Source organism: Furipterus horrens, unplaced genomic scaffold (genome assembly GCF_987537825.1).
Source record: "Furipterus horrens unplaced genomic scaffold, mFurHor1.1.pri manual_scaffold_10, whole genome shotgun sequence".
NCBI classification, from domain to species: Eukaryota; Metazoa; Chordata; class Mammalia; order Chiroptera; family Furipteridae; genus Furipterus; species Furipterus horrens.
Genome location: NW_028327180.1, coordinates 102,294,813 through 102,313,231, shown reverse-complemented (window position 1 = coordinate 102,313,231; position 18,419 = coordinate 102,294,813). Strand labels below are relative to the sequence as shown.

At 67.9% G+C, this 18,419-nt stretch overlaps 1 protein-coding gene across 1 annotated transcript; it reads right to left on the bottom strand.

Annotated features, from left to right (window-relative positions):
* Positions 1–359: 359 nt before the first annotated feature.
* MICALL2 (MICAL like 2) lies at positions 360–18,064 on the bottom strand. The gene is made up of 17 exons (XM_090288701.1): positions 17,822–18,064; positions 11,138–11,186; positions 10,346–10,487; positions 9,498–9,685; positions 8,607–8,722; positions 7,650–8,390; positions 6,147–6,415; positions 5,696–5,789; positions 4,599–4,714; positions 3,976–4,134; positions 3,392–3,456; positions 3,188–3,311; positions 2,933–3,023; positions 2,774–2,847; positions 2,037–2,151; positions 883–929; positions 360–595 (listed from the first exon to the last, which is right to left on the bottom strand). The coding sequence occupies exons 1-17, from the start codon at positions 17,962–17,964 to the stop codon at positions 468–470; spliced, it is 2,661 nt and encodes an 886-aa protein (XP_090144827.1). The 5' UTR covers positions 17,965–18,064; the 3' UTR covers positions 360–467.
* Between the last annotated feature and the right edge of the window lie 355 nt (positions 18,065–18,419).

Genomic DNA, 18,419 nt, shown 5'->3' with positions numbered 1-18,419 from the left:
CGCACCCCTCACACAGGTGAGGGGCAGGGACAGGCCCAGGTCGAAGCCGCAGTCCGGGTCCCCGAGGGCAGGCAGCGCTGGGCGAGGCCTCAGGGCGGAGCGCAGGGGCCTCTGCTGCCCTGGGTCCCGCCCAGCCCGGCCGCGGCCTCTCCTCCAGGATTCAGGGAGGCGAGCCCCACGCCCTGGCTGCGGCCGTCAGGGACCCACGCTCAACTCCTCCAGCCCAGGACCAGGGCACGGAGCTGCTGCCGAGATGCCCACGCGGGGCCAGCGCCGCCCAGGGCACCGGGCCGCGGCAGACCTGCAACACGGCCGAGACCGCCCGGGAGCCGCGGCCCAACAGGAGATGGAGCCTAGGCCGCGGGCTGTTTCTTTATTGAGGCGTTCGGAACCCACGGGTGGGCCAGGTCCACCCCGCGGTACCCGCCCCGCCCAGCCCACAGGCCAGGGTCCCACAGCCAGGCGGCTCACTCCGGGGTCCTGCTTCGGCCCTTGGAGGACCAGATCTTGGACCAGCGGGACTTGGACTTCTTCATCTGGACGTCGGGAGAAGGGGGGCTCTGAGGACACCCGCCCACCTCTCGGCTGCCGCCTCCTGCTCGGGATGCAGCCAAGCGTCAGGGACAGCCCAGAGCCTCCGCCCTCCCCGGGGGCCACCGGCGCCTGCCTGTAGAGCGCCCACTGCACCGGGCACCCAGGCCAAGCGCTCCCTCTCCCTGACCACGGGGTCACCAGCTGCTTCTCAAACCACTCAAGTGACGGGGACTCACTCCCTTAGGGTGAGCCTGCCTGTCCTGTGCTGAGTGGACCTCAGAGCCACCACGCCCCCAGGGGGTCCCACCCCACCCAAGGACAGCCCCCACACCCTCCCCCCGCAGTTACCCAGCTTCCGGATCATGCGCTCCAGCACCTCATCTTCCTCTCGCTCTCTGAAACGGGAACGGGCCCTGAGGGGCAGCACGCGGGAGGCGGGGGACCCGGGTCCCTCCCAGTCAGCTCCACAACTGAGCCCTAAGTCCCTCCGACACCTGGGTCACCTGCCCTCGCACCTGCTGACGAGCCGCACCTCGGCCCCCTCCTCTCCCTCCCTGGCAGGTCCCTGCCCTCTTGGGGCCCAGACCCTCATCCATAACAGGGGGGGGGGGGGGCGGGAGGGGACAGGGACATCCTGGGCCAGGGCCCCAAAAGCCCAGAGTGGCAGGTCTGAGTCTTGACCCTGGCCGCTGGCCAGCTGCAAGGCCTGGCCTGGACAGGTCCCTTGTCTAGATATGGGGACAGTCAGGAGGTGGGTGGCCCAGTGCAGCCCCAGGAGATACACGTGGCCACGGGGATTTAAAACAGAAATAAAACCCCATCCCGTGCTGCACGGGCCACATCGCCAGGGCTTGGCAGCCACGTGTGCCCGTGGCCACCACCAGCAGCACGGGTGACAGGGCGTGTCCTTCACTGCGGAAGGTCCATCAGCCGGTGCTGACCCAGAGGTTCAGGAAAGAGGGGGTGCAAGGGGCTGTGCGTGGAGGAGGGCACCTGTAAGACAGGCTGCCTGGGAGGAGCCTGCCCTTGGGGCCCACCTGCGAAAGGCACATAGTGGGTCTCACGGATCAGGCCCAGAAGGTTCTGAGCTCAAAGTGACCAGTCCTGGCCTGCCTGGGATAGGCCTGTGTCCCCTGCCCTCACCTGAGCCCCGCCACACCTGGGCCCCGCCCCACCTGGGCCCTGCCCTCACCTGGGCCCCGCCACACCTGGGCCCCACCCCACCTGGGCCCCGCCACACCTGGGCCCCACCCCACCTGGGCCCCACCCCACCTGGGCCCTGCCCTCACCTGGGCCCCGCCCCACCTGGGCCCCGCCCCACCTGGGCCCCGCCCCACCTGGGCCCTGCCCTCACCTGGGCCCCGCCCCACCTGGGCCCCGCCCTCACCTGGGCCCCGCCCCACCTGGGCCCTGCCCTCACCTGGGCCCCGCCCTCACCTGGGCCAAACCCTCACCTGGGCCCCACCCCACCTGGGCCCTGCTCCACCTGTCCCTGCCCTCACCTGAGCCGGTCCTCATCCAGGCAGTCGATGATGTCACTGCGGTCATTCACTGTGCTCACATACTGAGTCAGCAGATCCTGCTCACGCTGCCGGTCCTGGGGTGACTTCAGACCCTCTGTAGGGACAGCCTACCATCAGCGGCAGCCCTGCTGTCTCATCCTGCTCAGAACAGTGTCTCCAATGCTCAAGCGTCAGGCTCCTCCACTGGGGGAGGGTGGGGTCTTGGGGCATCTGGGCAGAAGGGGGGGCTGCACTGGGCCCTTGGCAATACAGAGTGAATGACGGACTGAATGAAGGACTGTGTCAGACTGAGCGTTGCTGGCCTGTCACTGGGCCACCTCACCCATCCTCACAGATCTGCGCATTGAGAAGAGGTGGGGCCTGGGGCTCAGGACACAGCCCCCGGCACTCAGCCACACCAATGCACACACGCTTATCAGTGCCCACTCCCTGCCCCTCGGTATTCACGCCCCCACACCCACAACAGCTGGAGGAGCTGGGAGCCAGTGCCCCTCTCCACACGGGGATGAAACCCTGGCACAGAGAGGGTGAGTGACTTGGCTAAAGGCGCACAGCCCAGAAGTAGAGGAGCTGAGACTCAACCACAGGCTCCAGAGATGTACCCCCTAAACAGGACCCTTGGGCTCTCCCACAGGTGACCACCCCAGGCAGCCAGCAGGAAGGTGCCGGGAAGTCCTGGCTGGCCTGGGCTCCTGGCAGGGGGCAGGGGGACGCACCAGGCATGGCCATCAGCTGGCGCAGCTCCACCAGGATGTCCACCTGCCGCTCCTCCAGATGCTGGTCTCTGGACCTGCCGAGGGGACAGGGGTGAGGCCCCCTCGCCCAGCCCAGACTGGGAGGAGGGGCCTTCGGGGGGCCTGCGGGGGGCCTCTCACTTGTACATCAGCTCCGACTCCAGCCGCAGCAGCAGCTGCTTCTCGTGGATGAGCTGGAACCAGGCCACCATGAGCGCGTCCTCTGAGGCGTCTGCGGAGAGAGGCGGGGGCTGGGTGCAGGGCTGGGCCGAGCCCCGTGGGTGGCCCAGGGGCCGGGGTGGCGCCAGGGTCAGGCTGTCTTTGGCCAAGGCAGGACAGCGAAGGGCAGGGGGCTGGCCACCCAGGTGGGGTCTGGGGTGGGCGGGCGCAGCTCACCCCCCTCAGCCTCCCGCAGGCGCTTCTCCAGGTCCACGCCCTTGGACTCGAGGGCGTCCAGCTGCTGCTGGATCTGCTGCAGCTGCCGCTGGATGTCCTCCTGGGGCACGTAGTCGGGGTGCAGCTGCGGAGGAAGGGCTGGTGAGGGCGACCCGTGGCCCCGGGGGCCGGGCTCCTGGCCACGCCCACCTCTGGCCTACTCACCCTGACGGGGGAGGCCACTGCCTGGCCGGGTGCAGCAGGGACATCAGCTGGGCCCAAGGACCTCCCTGGGGAAGGGGCAGGATGAGTGTCCTGGGCCAGGGCCACCGGGCCCCAAGTGACTCAGATGTGACCTGGAAGGGGTCTGACCCCAACAGCTGGGCTCCCCCGGCTCTGCCCCACCATGTCCACTGCACCCTCCCCAAGCTTCCCCGCGCGTCTAAGCAGGCCCCTGGGCAGAGCTCACAGAGATCCGGCACCGTCCCAGGTCCCCGTGGCCACCCCGGTCCCTGCCCTCCTCCAAGTCGGCTGCCCTCCAGCCCCCTGCCAGGAGCAAACACTCCCTCATCCCGAGGGCTCTGCTAGGAGACATGGGGCCCTGTCCGCTCTCCCCCACCCCCACTACCCCCCTGAAGTCTGCGCAGCTGGGCCACTGGCAGGTGCACGGCCGTGGGCCCCCTGCGTGCCTTCCCTCACTCTAGGCCCCATGAACGCCTACTCATCCTGTAAGGCCCCCGGGTGCCTCCTCCTCAGAGCACCCCCTTCATCTGCACCCCAACAGAAACAGCTGGCGTGTCCGGGCTGACCTGGTCTGTCCTCAGGGGAGGGCTTCTCCTTCCCGCTCCAGGCCGGGGCTTCCTGCCGCAAGGGTTTGGGCTGAAGCCAGTCACCAGAAATGTCCAGGCTGGCGGGGACGGTCAGCTTCCTGCGGCGGGATGGGGAGGGGGCCCGGGAAGGGGATGTGGCTGCTGGGGGCGAGAGACAGAGCGCACCACGTCAGGCGGCGGCCGGTCACCTCTCTGCTGCTTCCCTGAGCTGGGGCCGCCTGCAGAGTGGCACAGCCTCCCCATCCCGGGGCTCCCCACTGGCCACGTCCACCCGGCAAGGGCAGCCCCCTCAGCACAGGCCCCATGGGCTATGACCCGCCCCACGTCACACGGGAAGTGGGTGGCTAGACGTGGATGCCGGGGCCCCTGAGTTCTGGGAAGAGACTCACGCCACATGCATGCGCACATGTACAGACACACGTGCACGCCCACTGCCTGCCCAGGACTGCCGGCTCCTCTGGCTGACCGGGGCCACTGTCCCTCCCTGCCTCCCTTGGGAGGGCGACCCCACAGGCCCCAGAGGAGGGCCGCCTAGACCCACGCTCCCTGGCTGGGGTGGGGGCAGGAGGGCATGGGGACCCTGGATTCCCTCTGGGCATTACCTGAGCGGCTGGGCTGGGCGATGCAGATGCCCCCCTCGGGGCTCCCAGGGACCTTCTGGGGCGGCCCCCGCGCCCTTGGCTCCCTCAGAACCTGCGGCTCCGCCAGCTCCGGGGCCCTGGACGGACGGCAGGGGTCAGCAGCGCCCCAGCACAGAGTCCCTAGTCCAACCCGCAGCCACGGCACAGGCAGGGCCGCGCGGTGCGCCCGAGGCTGACGGGCCTGCCGCCCGCGACCCTCCCCAGGCCCCGGGGAGTGTTGGCGTGGGCTCGTGCTGGGGGTCACGGCTGATGCCCACACAGCGGACCCCTACCCGGCCCAGGACCCCGCGTGCACACAGGGCCACCCTAGTGCCCGCGATGGGGGTCGGCTCAGCGCCTCCCTGACCCTTGTGCCTGTCGGGTGCCCACGGACGGCGTTCTCTCCCCATCCCGTCCTGACCACGTTGCCTGTGGGGACCCGCCCCTTCCCTGCTGCCCAGCCGACAGGTGGGTAGGGGTCCCAGCTCCGTTTCAGGGTCAGGCCTGCTGAGCACGTCCTTGTCTCTCAGCCACCGAGGCTGATTCACACAAGTGAGGATTCTAGGGGCGCTGATGGACTCACCCAGCCGCCCCTCTTCCTGTCCTTCTGCTTACACGATGGGGATGTGGCCCTGTGTCACTCAGGCAGGTGAGCCACCCCATCACTCAAGCCAAAGTGAACTGTCCTTGCTGCGTCCTACCCTGCCCGGTCAGGCTGGTATGAACTGTCCCCCATCACCCGGGCTGGTGTGAGTTGTCCCCTGTCATTCAAGCCAGTGTGAACCAACCATTATCTCAGGCCAGTGCGAACCGACCCCTCACTCAGGCCCCTGTGACTGGCCCCTGTGAGCCGGCGTCTGCTGCCTCAGCTGCAACGCTGTGAGGTGCCCGCGTCCCTGCGTGCAGGCGTGTGGATCGGTCAATGCACGTGCTGCCGTTCACCTGTGAGCACGTGCTGAGCACCTGCCGTGTGCCAGGCCCTGTGCAGCCCTGGAACACGGGCTGTGAGCACAGCCCACAGGCCCAAATGCTGGCCTGGGCGCATGCGCCTCCAGGGCCCGGTCCTGCCCACCCCTCACCTCTCAGCGGGGTTCCTCTTCTCCACAGGCTTCAGGCGGCCCCTCCATCCTGCCGGCCCATCCCCCTGGCCTCCCTGGGGGCTGGCACTTGGGCCTGGGTGGGGGGCAGAGAGATGGGTCACATTGGTGGGGAGTCCCAGGTTAGGGGGAGAGTCTGCTGGAAAAGGCTGGACCCACACCGTCTTCCTGCAGCTGCCCACCCTCAGGCGCCCCCAGCAGCTGGGCTTCCAGGAAGGAGCCCTGGCTGGGGGGCGGGCACAGGAACTCCCGCCCGGCCGCCTGTGCTGTGTGTGCTTGGGGGAATCACACCCCCTCTCTGGGCCGCACCTTCCTTGCTGCCACACAGGCAGGGGTGTCCAGGCAAGCGCCATGGGCACTGACTGTCCATGAGTCTGTGGGTCATCTCCCGCACCCCGTGCCCCTCTTTTACCCCCCTAAGAGGGGCTCTTACCCTTGGCTAGCGGGGCCTCTGGCTTCAGCCCAGAGGCAGAACCTGCCCTGCTGACGGCTGAGGAAACAGCTGAGCTCTTCCCGTCCACCTGGGGCGATGTGGATGCCCCCGAGGTGGTGCCCACACTCAGCGGGGCTGGCGGCTCAGCCTTTGCAGGGGGGCTAAGCGTCTGGGGAGGTGCTGACTGTGACAGCTTGGAAGCTGGCTTTGCGCGTGGCCCCTCAGCTCCGGGAAGGCAGCTTGCAGCAGGGGAGGTGGCTGGGGCGGGCCTGTGGGTGTGAGGTGGGTGTCAGGCACGGGTGGGTCCAGGAGCCCCTCTCGCCATGGCTCCCAGACAAAAGCCCCTCAGCCTTCCTTGGAGGCTGGTTCCCAACGCCCACCACTCAAGGGAGGGCAGACAGCCCTCTGAGGGAGGAGGGACAGGCCATGGACATCCGCTCTGGCACTGGTGTGTGTTGGTGCTGACTTTACTTCCCTATTTAACTCTGGTGTGGGATGAAATTAAAGTGCCCCCCAAATGCGCCATGTATGGGGCTGCACCCAGCTGGCCTGCCTCACTCGTTCTCCTGGTCCCGTGGCCACCCTGGGAACCCCGGGCAGCTGTGGGTGACCCAGTGGGACTGGGCAGCTCTGAGCAGAGAGCGGGCAGCATGAGGCAGGGAGTCAGCCTGGCGTGATGTCTCCTCACTCGCTAGGGGACTGTAGTGAGGGGAACAGCGTCTCACAAAATCCACGCCCGCCCAGCGGCTCAGAGCAGGACCCTGCTTGGGAAGGGGCTGTTTGCCAGTGTGGCCAGTGAGAGTGAGACCATCCTGGACTGGAGAGCCCAAGTCCAATGACAGGTGTCCTGAGAAGAGGAGACTCACAGACACGCAGAGGGGAGACAGACAGAGGCCGACAGGGAGGATGCAGCCATGAGCCCAGGGACGCCCAGGGCCCCCAGAGGCGGGAGAGCAGGAGGGCCCCGCCCCGGACCGGCCCTGGGACACCTGCACCTCGCACTGGCCTCCGGAGCGGTGAGCAAGGAGGGCCGTGGGGTTAGCCACCCAGCCTGTGGGGCACAGGACGCCGGCGCAGGGACCCTCCTTCCCCGTGACAGCGCTGGCCCCACAGCCAATGTGCAGAAGGGCTGGGACACGGGCAAGGCGGGGGGCCCAGAGCCCCTCTGTCTCAGACAGGTGACCCCCACCACTCCAGCCTCCACTTCCTTGTGCATGAAGCGGGTGTCCTCAGCAGGACTGACACGTGCACCCCGGGTGGCAGTGTCACTGTCCCTGTGCCCCCCAGAGCATGTAGACAGCAGCTGTGCAGTGGTAACTGCGCCCCCTCCAGCAGCAGCCATGTGCTCTGACTCCCCAACTCATGCTCCCCATTTCCCAGACGAGGAAACCCGCCATCACACGGCCAGGCAGGGCAGAGCCTCAGCCATCCCAGCCCCTCTGGCCTCTGGGGGACCCCAGCGGGTAGATGAGTAGGGGCAACCCAGTCCTCTTCTCCACACACCTGCCAGGTGTCTGAGTGCCAGGCCCCATGAGCCCCGGAAGGGCCTTGAGGAGGCCGCTCAGCGCTTGCTCCCTGTGGCTGATCCCGAAGGGCGCGTCCGATGGCCCAGGGCTGGGCGCCACGCCGGGCGTCTGCAGGAACCTCTCCCGGGCCTGCTGCGTCCTGGCGGCCGCCGGAGTCCAGGCCGGAGCCTCCGCTGGGCCTGGAGATGCTGGGCTTGACCTGAGCTTGGTCTGGGGGGCTGACCAGGCTTGTGTGGCCAGGCGAGGGTCTAGGGCATTCAGGGTCACAGCAGGACAGGGGCTGGCTGCCACTGTGCCCTGTGCCGGTGACAACCACCCTGTCAGGGAGCTGCTGGTCACACACGGGCTGGCTTTGCCACCCACAGGACTCCAGGGTCTGTCCGGGCTCCTCGGGAGGATGAGGGAGGAGGCGGCGGCCGCAGGGTGAGCCGCAGTGGGAATGAAGCCTTTGGCTGTGGAATTGCCCACCACGGGCTCCCAGGCGGCGGGCCTGGCCCCCCGGCTGGCATCTCTCTGCCCCTGTGCCTCCGGGGCTGTCTGGGGGGCTCTGGGGGGCTTGAAGTCCGTGGGGGCAGCCCCTGGCTGTCTGGGGGGCAGGCCTGGCAGCACGGGGCTTGCAGAGGTGGCTGTGGGGTGGTGGCTGGAACAGACGAAGACACCTGGCTCCGCCGTGGCCCTGTAGGCTCCCGAGCGCAGCGTGTTAGAGCACTGCTTACACCTGTGGGGCGGGGGGAGAGAAGGGGTGCCCTGTTGGCATCACACCACCGGGAGAACACACCCCACTGTTCCTGGGTCCGTCCATTCAACAAACAGCCCTCTCGCACTGTGAACCCTTTGGAGTCACAGACACCACCCCCTGAAGACCCGGTTAGGGGTGCGGACACCCCAGGAGGTGCCGTGCCCATGAGCTCGCACACATGCACATGGGCCGCACCTGAAGCAGCTCCGGTGGTACAGCTTCCCGTCAGCCAGGTGTCGCTGCACGAGGTGCACGTGCCGCCCGCAGATCCCACAGGTGCTGCTGACGGAGCCCCCCGCCGACGCCTGGCCCTTGGGAGGGGCGACAGCTGAGGGTCTGAGCTCCCCCCTTGGACCCGCCTCCCGCAGCTGCCCCATTGGCTGGCGAGGTCCCACTGGACAGACAGGAGAACTGAGGCCTCAGGAGCAGCCAGCTCCTGAACGCCAAGTTCAGGATCCCCAGCCTGGCCCAAGGAGTTAGGGCTGAAGGCCTGGCTTTGGGGGTCTCGAGCGGTCAGGACCCCCAGACTGCCCATACCAAGGCGCAGAAATCCAACCCAACTCGCAAGATCATGGCCAAGTGTTGCCCCTGCTCCCTGGAGCCTGGTGGGACAGCCCAGGGCCAGCAGGAGGCACCCAAGCCCAAGCCATTGGCCCTTTAGGCTCCACCTCTGAAAGGTGGGAACCGAGCTCACTCTGCAGGGCCGGCCTAGGAGCAAAGGACGCACCCAGCTTTCTACCCTGGCCCCGCGGGAGAGTGAGTGGCCAGGGTTGAGAAACCTCCTCAGAGCCCAGAAAGGTCTGATTGCGAGGTTCCAGCTCAGCTCAGCCTGCATGACCTCCCTGGGCCTCAGTTTACCCATGTGCACAATGGGGACCAAAGCCCAACCACAAAGGATGGAAGGAGCTCGGGAGCACTCCCCATGGGCTCTCCTGAGAAACGTCAGCCAAGGCCATGCCGGGACCCAAGGGGACCTCACGCCGTCCAGGGCGCTGGGGGTCAGGGGCCACACTCAGTCTGCCCAGCCCTGCTCAGTGAGAGCCGGCGGAAACGGAGCCAGAGGGAGGGCAGGCCTGGGACGCTTACAGCCTTCAGCGGGGCTCCCTCTGCACCCCCATCCTTCCGCTGGACAACGGCGTTGGCGCTGATTGGAGACAGCGGCTGCCCCCGGGCTGGGGTAGGCGAGGGCCTGGCCGGCTGGGGTGGGGCCTTCTTCCCAGAACGTTGCTCATCGGAATCGGACTGGGACCTCTTTATGCCGGCCATACCCCCAACTGGCAGGAGACACACAGGGTCAGGGGGCCCGGCCCACCCCCACCCCCCCGCCTGAGAGCTCTGAGGTGTGGGTGCCCTAGAGGGGGCCTGGAGGGGAGGAGAAGCTGCTCAAACCCACCCCAGCTGGGGCCCGGCCTCACCCCCTGCCTAACCTCTTGTCCCTGTGCCTCCCTCTGAGACCCCGATCTGGGGTCAGGAAAAAGGGACTTTTCTGTTTCTCCACAAACTGGGACTAGGAAGGCGGGGCTGGCCGCGAGCCCAGAGCAATTCCGGGGATTTCTGAGGCCTGGACGAGGAATGTGGGGGGAGAGCCTGAGAACAACGAGGCTGGAACAGGGTCCCCAGGGCCTGCCTCTCCCTGCTCATCAGGCCTGGAGGCCCTCAAGGGTCTGCCGAGCCGCCTGAGGCCGGCCTGACGGGCGGACCCCCGGGGGGACAGACAGGGAAACAAACCAAGGCCCAGGGTGGTGGAGGGGAGGCGGGAGCTGGTGCACCTGTTCAGCGCACAGGTGGGCGTGGGGACGGCAGAGCCTGCTCCAAGCTGGGTGGGTGGGAGACGGGACCCTCGTCCCCTGGGAGGCAGCAGCAGACAGGGTACTGCCCACACCCATGGGGCAGAGCTGGGTGCTGGCGGGGGGCCGTGGGGACGTGCCACTCACTGGGGGAGCGTCCGTGGAAGTAGTTGTAGTACTGGGACACGTAGGTCAGGATGCTCAGCCGGTCCGGCACCTTCAGAGCCACCATGTCCTCAGCTTCCAGCAGGGCCGGGATGCCTAGCTGCTCCTCAGCCACACGGAAGGCCTGGGGGCGGGGGCGGTCAGCAGGGAGCGGGCTGGGAGACCCCGCCTCCGCCTCAGCTGCGCCACCAGCCCACCTGGGAGGGGCCAGAGGCAACCCCACCAGGAGCTCAGAAAAGTCTGGGTTCAAGGGTCCGGCTCCACTCGGCCTCCTGACCGCCCAGGCCTCCATTTCCCCGCGCACACAGTGGGGCTCCCAGCCCGAGCACGCAGATCTGAGGGGCTCTGGAGCCGGGCACCACAGGCTCCTGGTGAGGTCCCTCGGGGGGGTGTGGGGCCCAGGGACAGCAAGGGGTGGGCTCCGCCTTCTGTCCTTAGCCCATGGGGACAGGGCACCTGCCCGGGGAAGGCACACAGCATCCGGAGCAGCCTGTGCAGGACCCTGCGGCCACGGCTGAGTGCGAGTCCAGGCAGGGGGTTCCCCCGACCAGGCGAGGAGGGGCTGGTAGCCGCCCAGGACCCACCCAGGGGCCCTGCCCTCCCAGAGCCACCTCCCTGATCTAAGAAGAGGGGGAACCAGGTAGTCTGGCTACAGATCTGAGGCTGGTTGTGGGGAGCAGGGTCGGCAGGCTGAAGCAGGGGTCAGCGGCAAGCCTGGCCTCCCTCCCAGACTCCCTGGGGACTGACGGGTGCAAGGCAGGAACAGCCACTCACCAGATTGTTGTTCTCATAGATGTTTTCCTTCCTGAGAGCGTCAAAGTTTCTAGGAGATAAAAGTTCAAGTGTGCAAAGCAGCTCAGACCCCAGGAAGCAGGGAGCTGGAAGGGCCCCAGAGGTCATTCTGCCCAAACGGGGAAACTGAGCCGGTGTGTGGTTTTCCTGGGAAGGAAGGAGGGCACCACAGCCTTGGAGGGCGGGGCTGGTCGGCAAAGGGGCTCTAGCCCCTCTGGTGACCTGGGTGCTGCGCCTGCCCCGGGCATGGCACAGCTCAGCAGCTGCCCCCAAACCCTGCGAAGCTCATGGACCTGGTATGGCGTGGGAGGCCACCGTCCCGGTCCCGGGGTGGGAACACGAGGGGACACAGGAGGCTTGCAGAGCAGGCACAGCGACGTGCAGGAAGGGACAGAGCTCCACAGCCTCCCCGCAGCCCCGTCGTTCACCTGATGCCCCGGCAGCCGCCATGGTCCCCCTCACTGGGTGCCCACACCCCCACATGCTATCAGTGCCAGCCTCCCATGGAAGAGGAAACTGAGGCACAGAGCGGCTGTGTGACTTCCCCGATATCACACAGTGGGGAAGCCCAAAGGCAGATCGTGCGTGGGCCGCTCTGGCCCCAGCGTCCAGGCTTTGGGGGTGGACCATTTGGGGTGTGGCATTAAGCGGCCACCTGGCACCCAGCCTCCTCCAAGGGAGCAGACCCGCATCTTGGGACTGAGACTGTGAGTGCCCCTGCCCCTCCCTGACCACAGGGCGCAGGATGCCCCGGACGCGGTTCCCGGAACCACCCCAGGCCGCCCGGGGCCCCGTGCGCACGCCCCTCACACGCCCAGAAGGGTGCTCTGAGCAGCAGGCAGGCCCAGGAGAGAGGGTTAGATGCTGCTCTGTCTGTCCACGTTGCTGTCTGAGGGGCATGAGCAGCACCCTTGCAGCTTCAGCATGGACTGGATTGTTCTGGAAGTCTCAGAGCCTGAGAAAGAGCACGTCTGACCCCTGAGGCCGCACTGCTGACCCCAGGCGAGCCCCCTCTTCTCCGGGGCCCCTGTGTCTCCAGGGGAGAAGACAGCCGAGGCTTGTGGAGGGGAATTCCAGCGTCTCAAATGCAGGGCCCGCTGAGCCCTGTGGACAGCTGGCCTGGGGCCCCATCACAACCCTGGATGGTCTAGTACACAGACAGGAAACTGAGGCCGGGGCCCCACGGTGGGGGGTGGGGGGTGCGGGGGAACAGAGAGCTGGGGACTGTGCTCAGCCCCCTCCCTCCTAGAGGCCCCGCCGCTGTTCATCAACCTGCCGGCTCTTCTGGAACCCTCCCCGCTTCCGCTCGGACCACCTCCCAGGTAACGCGTTCCAGATGCTAAGACCACCCCATGAGCACAGAGGGCGCTTTTGTGCTCAGGACAGACGGCGGACAGATTGGTCTCTGGGAGGACAAGCGACCAGAAGGAGCGGGACGGGTGGGCGCAGCCTTTGTCAGCACAGGCCACCCACCTCCGCCCACCCTGGCTTTATCCCAGCAGCGTCCATGGGCTCGTGGACCGTGGGTCTCCATGCCCCACTCAGGGGGCTCTCAGTCTCTCTGTCCTTAGTGTCTGGGGCTCGGGAGTCCCTCCCTGTCCCCCCACACCACCCCTTTGAAAGCTCAATGTCTTCTGCAGACCTGCCCTGGGTCACTGGCAGGAGGGCAGGAAAACAAGTTCTGTTTTGTCTCCAAACAAATGCAAGGAGGCCCCCTGCCCCCCGCATTGGCCTCGGTCCACCTGCAGGCTGCAGCGGGTGGGCTCGGGGCTGCCAGTTGCCCTGCGGGACCCTCTCCTCCCCCAGACCCAGAGTGAGGCCCTCAGAGTTCCAGGTAGGCCAGGGCACCCATGAGGCATGCCAGTCCTGCGGGGCAGGGTCAGAGGTGAACAGGTCAGAGGCTGCAGAATTGCTCTCTGCTGAAGTTCAAGGACCCACACCCTTCGGGACCAAGTCCAAGCTGCTCCCCAGGTGCTCGAGGCCCCCATGCTGGGCCTGAACACCCTGGCCAGTCCCCCCCCCCCGCCACCCCCTCCCCCGGCTCGCCAACCCCCCCTCCCCCGCCTGCTGTGCCAAGGCTCCCCACATAGGCCTGAGCAGACACTTCCTGGCCTTTGGCTGCCAGGCCTGAGCACACACCCCTCCCAGCATGAGGTGCAGGGCTGCGGAAGTCCCTGGGGTCAGGGCTGCCCTCCCATCCCCTCAGAGTGTGCGGAGGAGAGACCCCGCCTGGCCTCAGGAAGCCCAGCCCGACCTGGGGCCCGGGGGCAGGAGTGTGTGTGGCTGCGCTGGGCTGGAGTCCTCACCCCAGGACCTCAGAATATGACCTGATTTGGAAACAGGGTCTTTACAGAGAGAATCGATGAGGTCACTGGGGTGGGCCCTGATCCAAAGTGATTGTGTCCTCATCCAAAGGGAAACTGGGGCACAGGGATGGGCACGGAGGGAAGACAGAGGCTCCAACCCGCAGCCAGTCCACTGCTGCTGGGGAAGCACCTGGCCCCCAGGCCCGGGGGACAGCGCCCCGGCTCAGGCTGGCCCGTGTGGAGGCAGCTGCCTGCCCGCTGCACCACAGGCTCTGGCACTCAGATCCCCTCCAGGGGCCAGGGCCAGCCGGGGCCCGCGAGTGCTCAGTGAGCGAGCTTCTGCGTGGCTCACTCACTCCCCCTCCCAGCACCCACGAGGTCACGGCCCACTGGGTCTTCGTGTCCTCACCCAATGGCTGGCAGGAGTGGCTCACACCTCTCGCCCAGCCCCGGTCACCCCTGTCTGCCTTCCGGGGCCACAACAGACCAGTCAGCCTCCTGCCCCCAGGGCCTGGGGACCCCAGGGAAAGGGTGCCCCTCCAAATCCCTGGGGAGCTGAACTCATGCTGTTTAGTTCCAGGAACAAAATACAGCCGCTGGGGGCTGGGGGGCGGCAGCAGGCACTGGGCCCGGGGCCGACAGGAGGGAAAACCATTCCCTGTGCCCCTCCAGCATCTGGAGTTAATCCTGCCGTGGGGGGGAGCAGAGGGGGCGGGGGAGACAGAGGGACCGGGAGGAAGAGCTGGAGGCAGAGACAGAAGCAGCAGAAAGAGGTGAAGGGGGGCAGAGACAAGACAGGAGAGGCCACAGAGCAGAGGTGGGGAGACAGGGTTCAAGGGAAAGAGACCCCAAGGCGGACAAGCGAGACAGACCTTGGGACAAACGAGGTGCCCTGAGGCCCCAGCCACGGCCGCTCCCAGGCCCCCACCTTCTTGTACCTGGTGGGAAAAGGAGGCACCCCACCCCCACCCCCGCCCACACTGCCCCTGAGCGCTCCCCCCAGCCCACAGCACTGTCCAGACAGCAGGAATCAGCCCTGAGGGCTCGGGGTGGGATCTCAGGGGACACTGGGTGCTGAGCTGTCCCTGAAGACGGGGCCTGCAGCCCCTCCCGTGTCCATCCTAGAGACTGTGGCCGGAAGGCTGGGCAGCTAGCCCTTGGGCAGGGGAACAGAAGGCCTCTGTCCCCAGGCAACTTCCTGCTGACCTCATGCAGGAGGGGAGGTGGGCCTTGCCCAGGAAGGGAAACAGCTGCCTCTGAGCCTCTGGGCGGGGGCTTCGGGAGTGAGTCTCTCCTGACCCCCAGCAGCCAGGCTGTCTAGAGTAGTGGTCAGGGAGCCACCCCTGCTTTTGGCCCTGGGCCCTGACACCCTCCGGAGCAGGGGGCCCGAGGAGCCTGCAGCCGCTTCCTGACACCTTGCCCAGGCCCGCCGGCCACAACTGCTGCAAAGGGCCCAGCCTCCACGCCCGTCCTGAGCCAGCCCTGGGACGCTCTGCTTGCTGCCAGGAAGGACTCCTCCTGCCCCGGCAACGTGCTGGAACCTGCCCCTCCTCCCACCTCTCTCCTGGGAACCTCAGTCTCGCCCGGCCAGGCCCCTGAGCGAAGAAGCCGCAGCAGGAGCTGCTCCAGCCCGCAGGTCTCCTGCCCCGGGCGGCTTGTATCAGTGACACTGCGCTCACCTGGGCTCTCCCCTGCCTCCCGGGGAAGCGGACTCTGCAGGCGCCCTGGGGCCCACCTGCAGGAAACCCACAGCTGCAGGGGCACGGCCCATCTCGCACTGACAGATCCACCAGCCCACGCCAGGGTCCCCGAGGAGCCCCCACCCAGGCGGGCCGCACAAGAACTCCTGGGACTGGGCGGGCGGCGGCGTGGCCCAGCCGCCCCCACCTGGCTGGCATCACGCCCAGTGGCCCCGCACAGATGCTCTCCCGCTGGCCGCCGAGGGCCAAGAGGAAACAGGCTCCGTGTATCAGGAAGAACCGAGAGGAGACAAAGGGAAGGAAACACGGAGACAGGATGTGCACCCTCCTGCTCCCGGGGTCTTCACTCGACGGGAGTGTGGGGCGGTCCCACCCTGCACGGTCCCTCACAGCGCCCTTCTCTCCCTGTGCCTCTGGGGCCCACGGGCAGCCCAGGGCTTCATGGGGAGACGTCCCCTCCCAGCCTCCAGAGGCACTGCAAGGGCCGGAGCAGGGAGGGGTGTTCAGGGCACAGATGCAGGCACCACAAAGGGCTGGGGAACAGGACACGCGTGTGCCACCCTCACCTGCTCCGCTAGACAGTGTGTGCAGAGCCCCGGCCACACCCACCGTGTGTGGGACCCGCACCGTTTCCGGGGTGACAAATGGCTACACACCGGGCAGCTGAAAACCACACACACTTATCCCCCTGCACACCCCGGGCCGGAGGCCAGACACCCCACAGTGTGGCAGGGCGCGCCCCTCCCGAGGCTCTGGTGGCTCCAGGTGGCCCTGAACTTGGGGCCTATCACTCCGATCTCCCCTCCGGCTCACACGGCTGCCGCCTCCCCCTCCCCGTTCCCTTGCACCTGCTCTATGGCAATCGCCCAGCTCCTCCCGCGGCTCATGGAGCCCCAGTGCGAGCCCTTATCTATCGGCCTCCAACCACGTGCTGCTACCTGCTGAGCACCTGTCCTGTGCCAGCCCGGCCCCGGGCACTGGGGACACCCTCGCCCTTCTGGAGCTGAAAGTCCAGTGGGCAGATGGGCAACAGCCAGGTCAGCAGTCAGCACGATGCCGTGAGCGCTGGGGTCAGGCGCGCGGCCTCCCCTCCCCCCTGGTCCCGCCCTCACCTCGCTCTGCAGTCGCCTTGGGCTTTCACTCATTGGTGGCTTGCTGTCTGTCTCTGTGACGGAAGCGTCGCTCCCCGAGACAGGGGCACAGGCCACCGTGGCCAGTATGGCACGCTGCGCATACAGCAGGCGCTCAGTGACGGCTAAGCGGTCGGCTGTATGGCGCCTGCCCGTGCCGGCTCGTGCGCACGTCCACGCGTGTATGCCGGCGCCCGCCCGCAGGCAGTGCATGCTGGGATCGGCTCGCGTGCGTGCGCACACGGACGCCAGGCCTCCAGCCCCGGCACAGCTGGGAGCAGATGGAGGCTCCTGGGGCTCAGAAAGGCCCCCACTCTCCAGTTAACACCCAAGCCGTCGCCCTGAGGCTGCGGGCCTGCTGGGCCTGCACGCAAGGGCTCCTCCATCTTTGCCTCCATCACGCAGGCCTCATCCAGGCGGCCCGGCGCGGTCCCCAGCCAGCCTCACCAGGGCCCTGCACACACCCTGTCGGGCTTGGCTCCCAGTCCCTCTCCCAGTCTCCGCACCCCCAGCCCACCCTGCCCCCTGCCACCCCCAGTGGAGCTCAGCTCCGGGCGTGTGATGTTGAAGCACATTCTGCCCCCACGTCTTCTGCCTCCAAGGGCGCCCCGGTGCCTCCCTGGGCAGGGAGCAGGGAGGCCTGAGTGCCACACGGGACCCCCACAAGCCTCCACAAACGCCTCCCAGAACCCTGCGGCCTCCCTTAGAGAGCGGCGCTCAGGGTTAGTCCCTAGGGACACGGAGCACATCTGGGTGCCGAGAGGAGGCCCCGCTGCCAGCCCGGACCTGGCCTGACGTGCTCTGTGACCCGGACGAGGGCCTCTCCCCTCTGAGGGCAGCACCCCTCACCCTGGCTCCAGCCCGGATCTCTCAGGAGGACACTCCCAACATCATGGTCTCCCGGACGGCACCTGAACGGCCGGTGGGCCAGCGCGTCCCTGCACAGAGCTGTCTCAGCGAGCCAGGCCCTGGTCACGGCCAGAGTGTTTGCTGAGCTGACAACAGGGTCCAGGGTGGGGACAAGATGTGGCACCGGGTCAGGGCCAGCCAGCCTCCCAGCCACGACTCCAGGACTGCCTTCAGGGGTGATGACTTGGCACCTGCGCTTGCCCACCTCCCCTGGCTCCAAGGGGCGGGGGCCGCCTCCAGCTCATCCCCTGTCACCCTAGGGTGCGGAGGCCCCCCACGACGTGAGGGGGTGGTGTCCTGGGCTTCCTGCTCCGCGCGGGCCCCGCCCCCTCGGCGCCCTGAGCTGAAGTCCTAAAGGCGCCGGCACAAGCTGGGGCAGGGGCAGAACCGCACACGAAGCCCCAGCGCCCCCCACCCCTGCGCGGGTGGGCAGGCCCCAGGGGGGCGGCGCGGGCGGGACGGCGGCGGCGGGAGCGCCCGGGACACGGGCCTGAGTCACGTCTGACTAAGCCCGCGGGGGCGCCGGACGTCCTGGCTCCCGCCCAGCTCCACTCGGCGGACGGGCAGACTGAGGCCGCGGGGCCGCGGGCGGGGTGCGGCGAGCCCCCGCGGGGCACTCACATGAGGTCGGGCCGGTGGCGGTGCAGGATGGCGCAGAAGGCCAGGCCGTCGCGGAACGACGTGGTCATGTTGGTGATGCTCACGTCCCGGTAGCCCTCGCATTGCTGCCGGCACCACTGCTGCAGCGCCTTGATGGCGGCCATGCGGACAGCGCCTCCGGGGGGACGGGGGGCCCGCGCCCCGAGCCTGGAGGACGAGGGCAGCGGCGGTGCCGCCGGCAGGGGTGCAGCCGGCAGGAGTGCGCCCGAGTTCGCCCGCCCGACACCGCCCCCTCCGGGCCCCGCCCCCCAGGCCCCTCACTGGCTCCGGCCTCGGCCAGGACCCGCCCACCCTCCGGTCCCGCTCTATCAAAGCTGCGGTCTCAACCAGGCCCCGCCCCTAAGGGTGAAGGTCCGCCACGCCCACCAGGGCCCCGCCACGCCCCCTCCCGGCCTCCGCTTCTCCCCGGGAGGCTTCGGGATTGTCATTCTTCTCAAGGCCCCACCAGACCACCAACACCGCCCTCGTGGAGAAGGGGGACACGGGGAAACTGAGGCTTGCCCAGGGTCACATGCCCGGGAAATGACAGCCAGGCTGGCCCTTCTTCTCCCGGGAACGC

Bases quoted from the DNA above. Each gene is read 5' to 3' on its own strand.
- MICALL2 (XM_090288701.1), bottom strand. From the start codon at position 17,964: ATGGCCGCCATCAAGGCGCTGCAGCAGTGGTGCCGGCAGCAATGCGAG. The intron at 10,488-11,137 runs GTGAGTGGCTGT...CCCCGCCCCCAG, and splicing joins TCTATGAGAACAACAATCTG to GCCTTCCGTGTGGCTGAGGA. The intron at 596-882 runs GTAACTGCGGGG...CATCCCGAGCAG, and splicing joins GCGCATGATCCGGAAGCTGG to GAGGCGGCAGCCGAGAGGTG.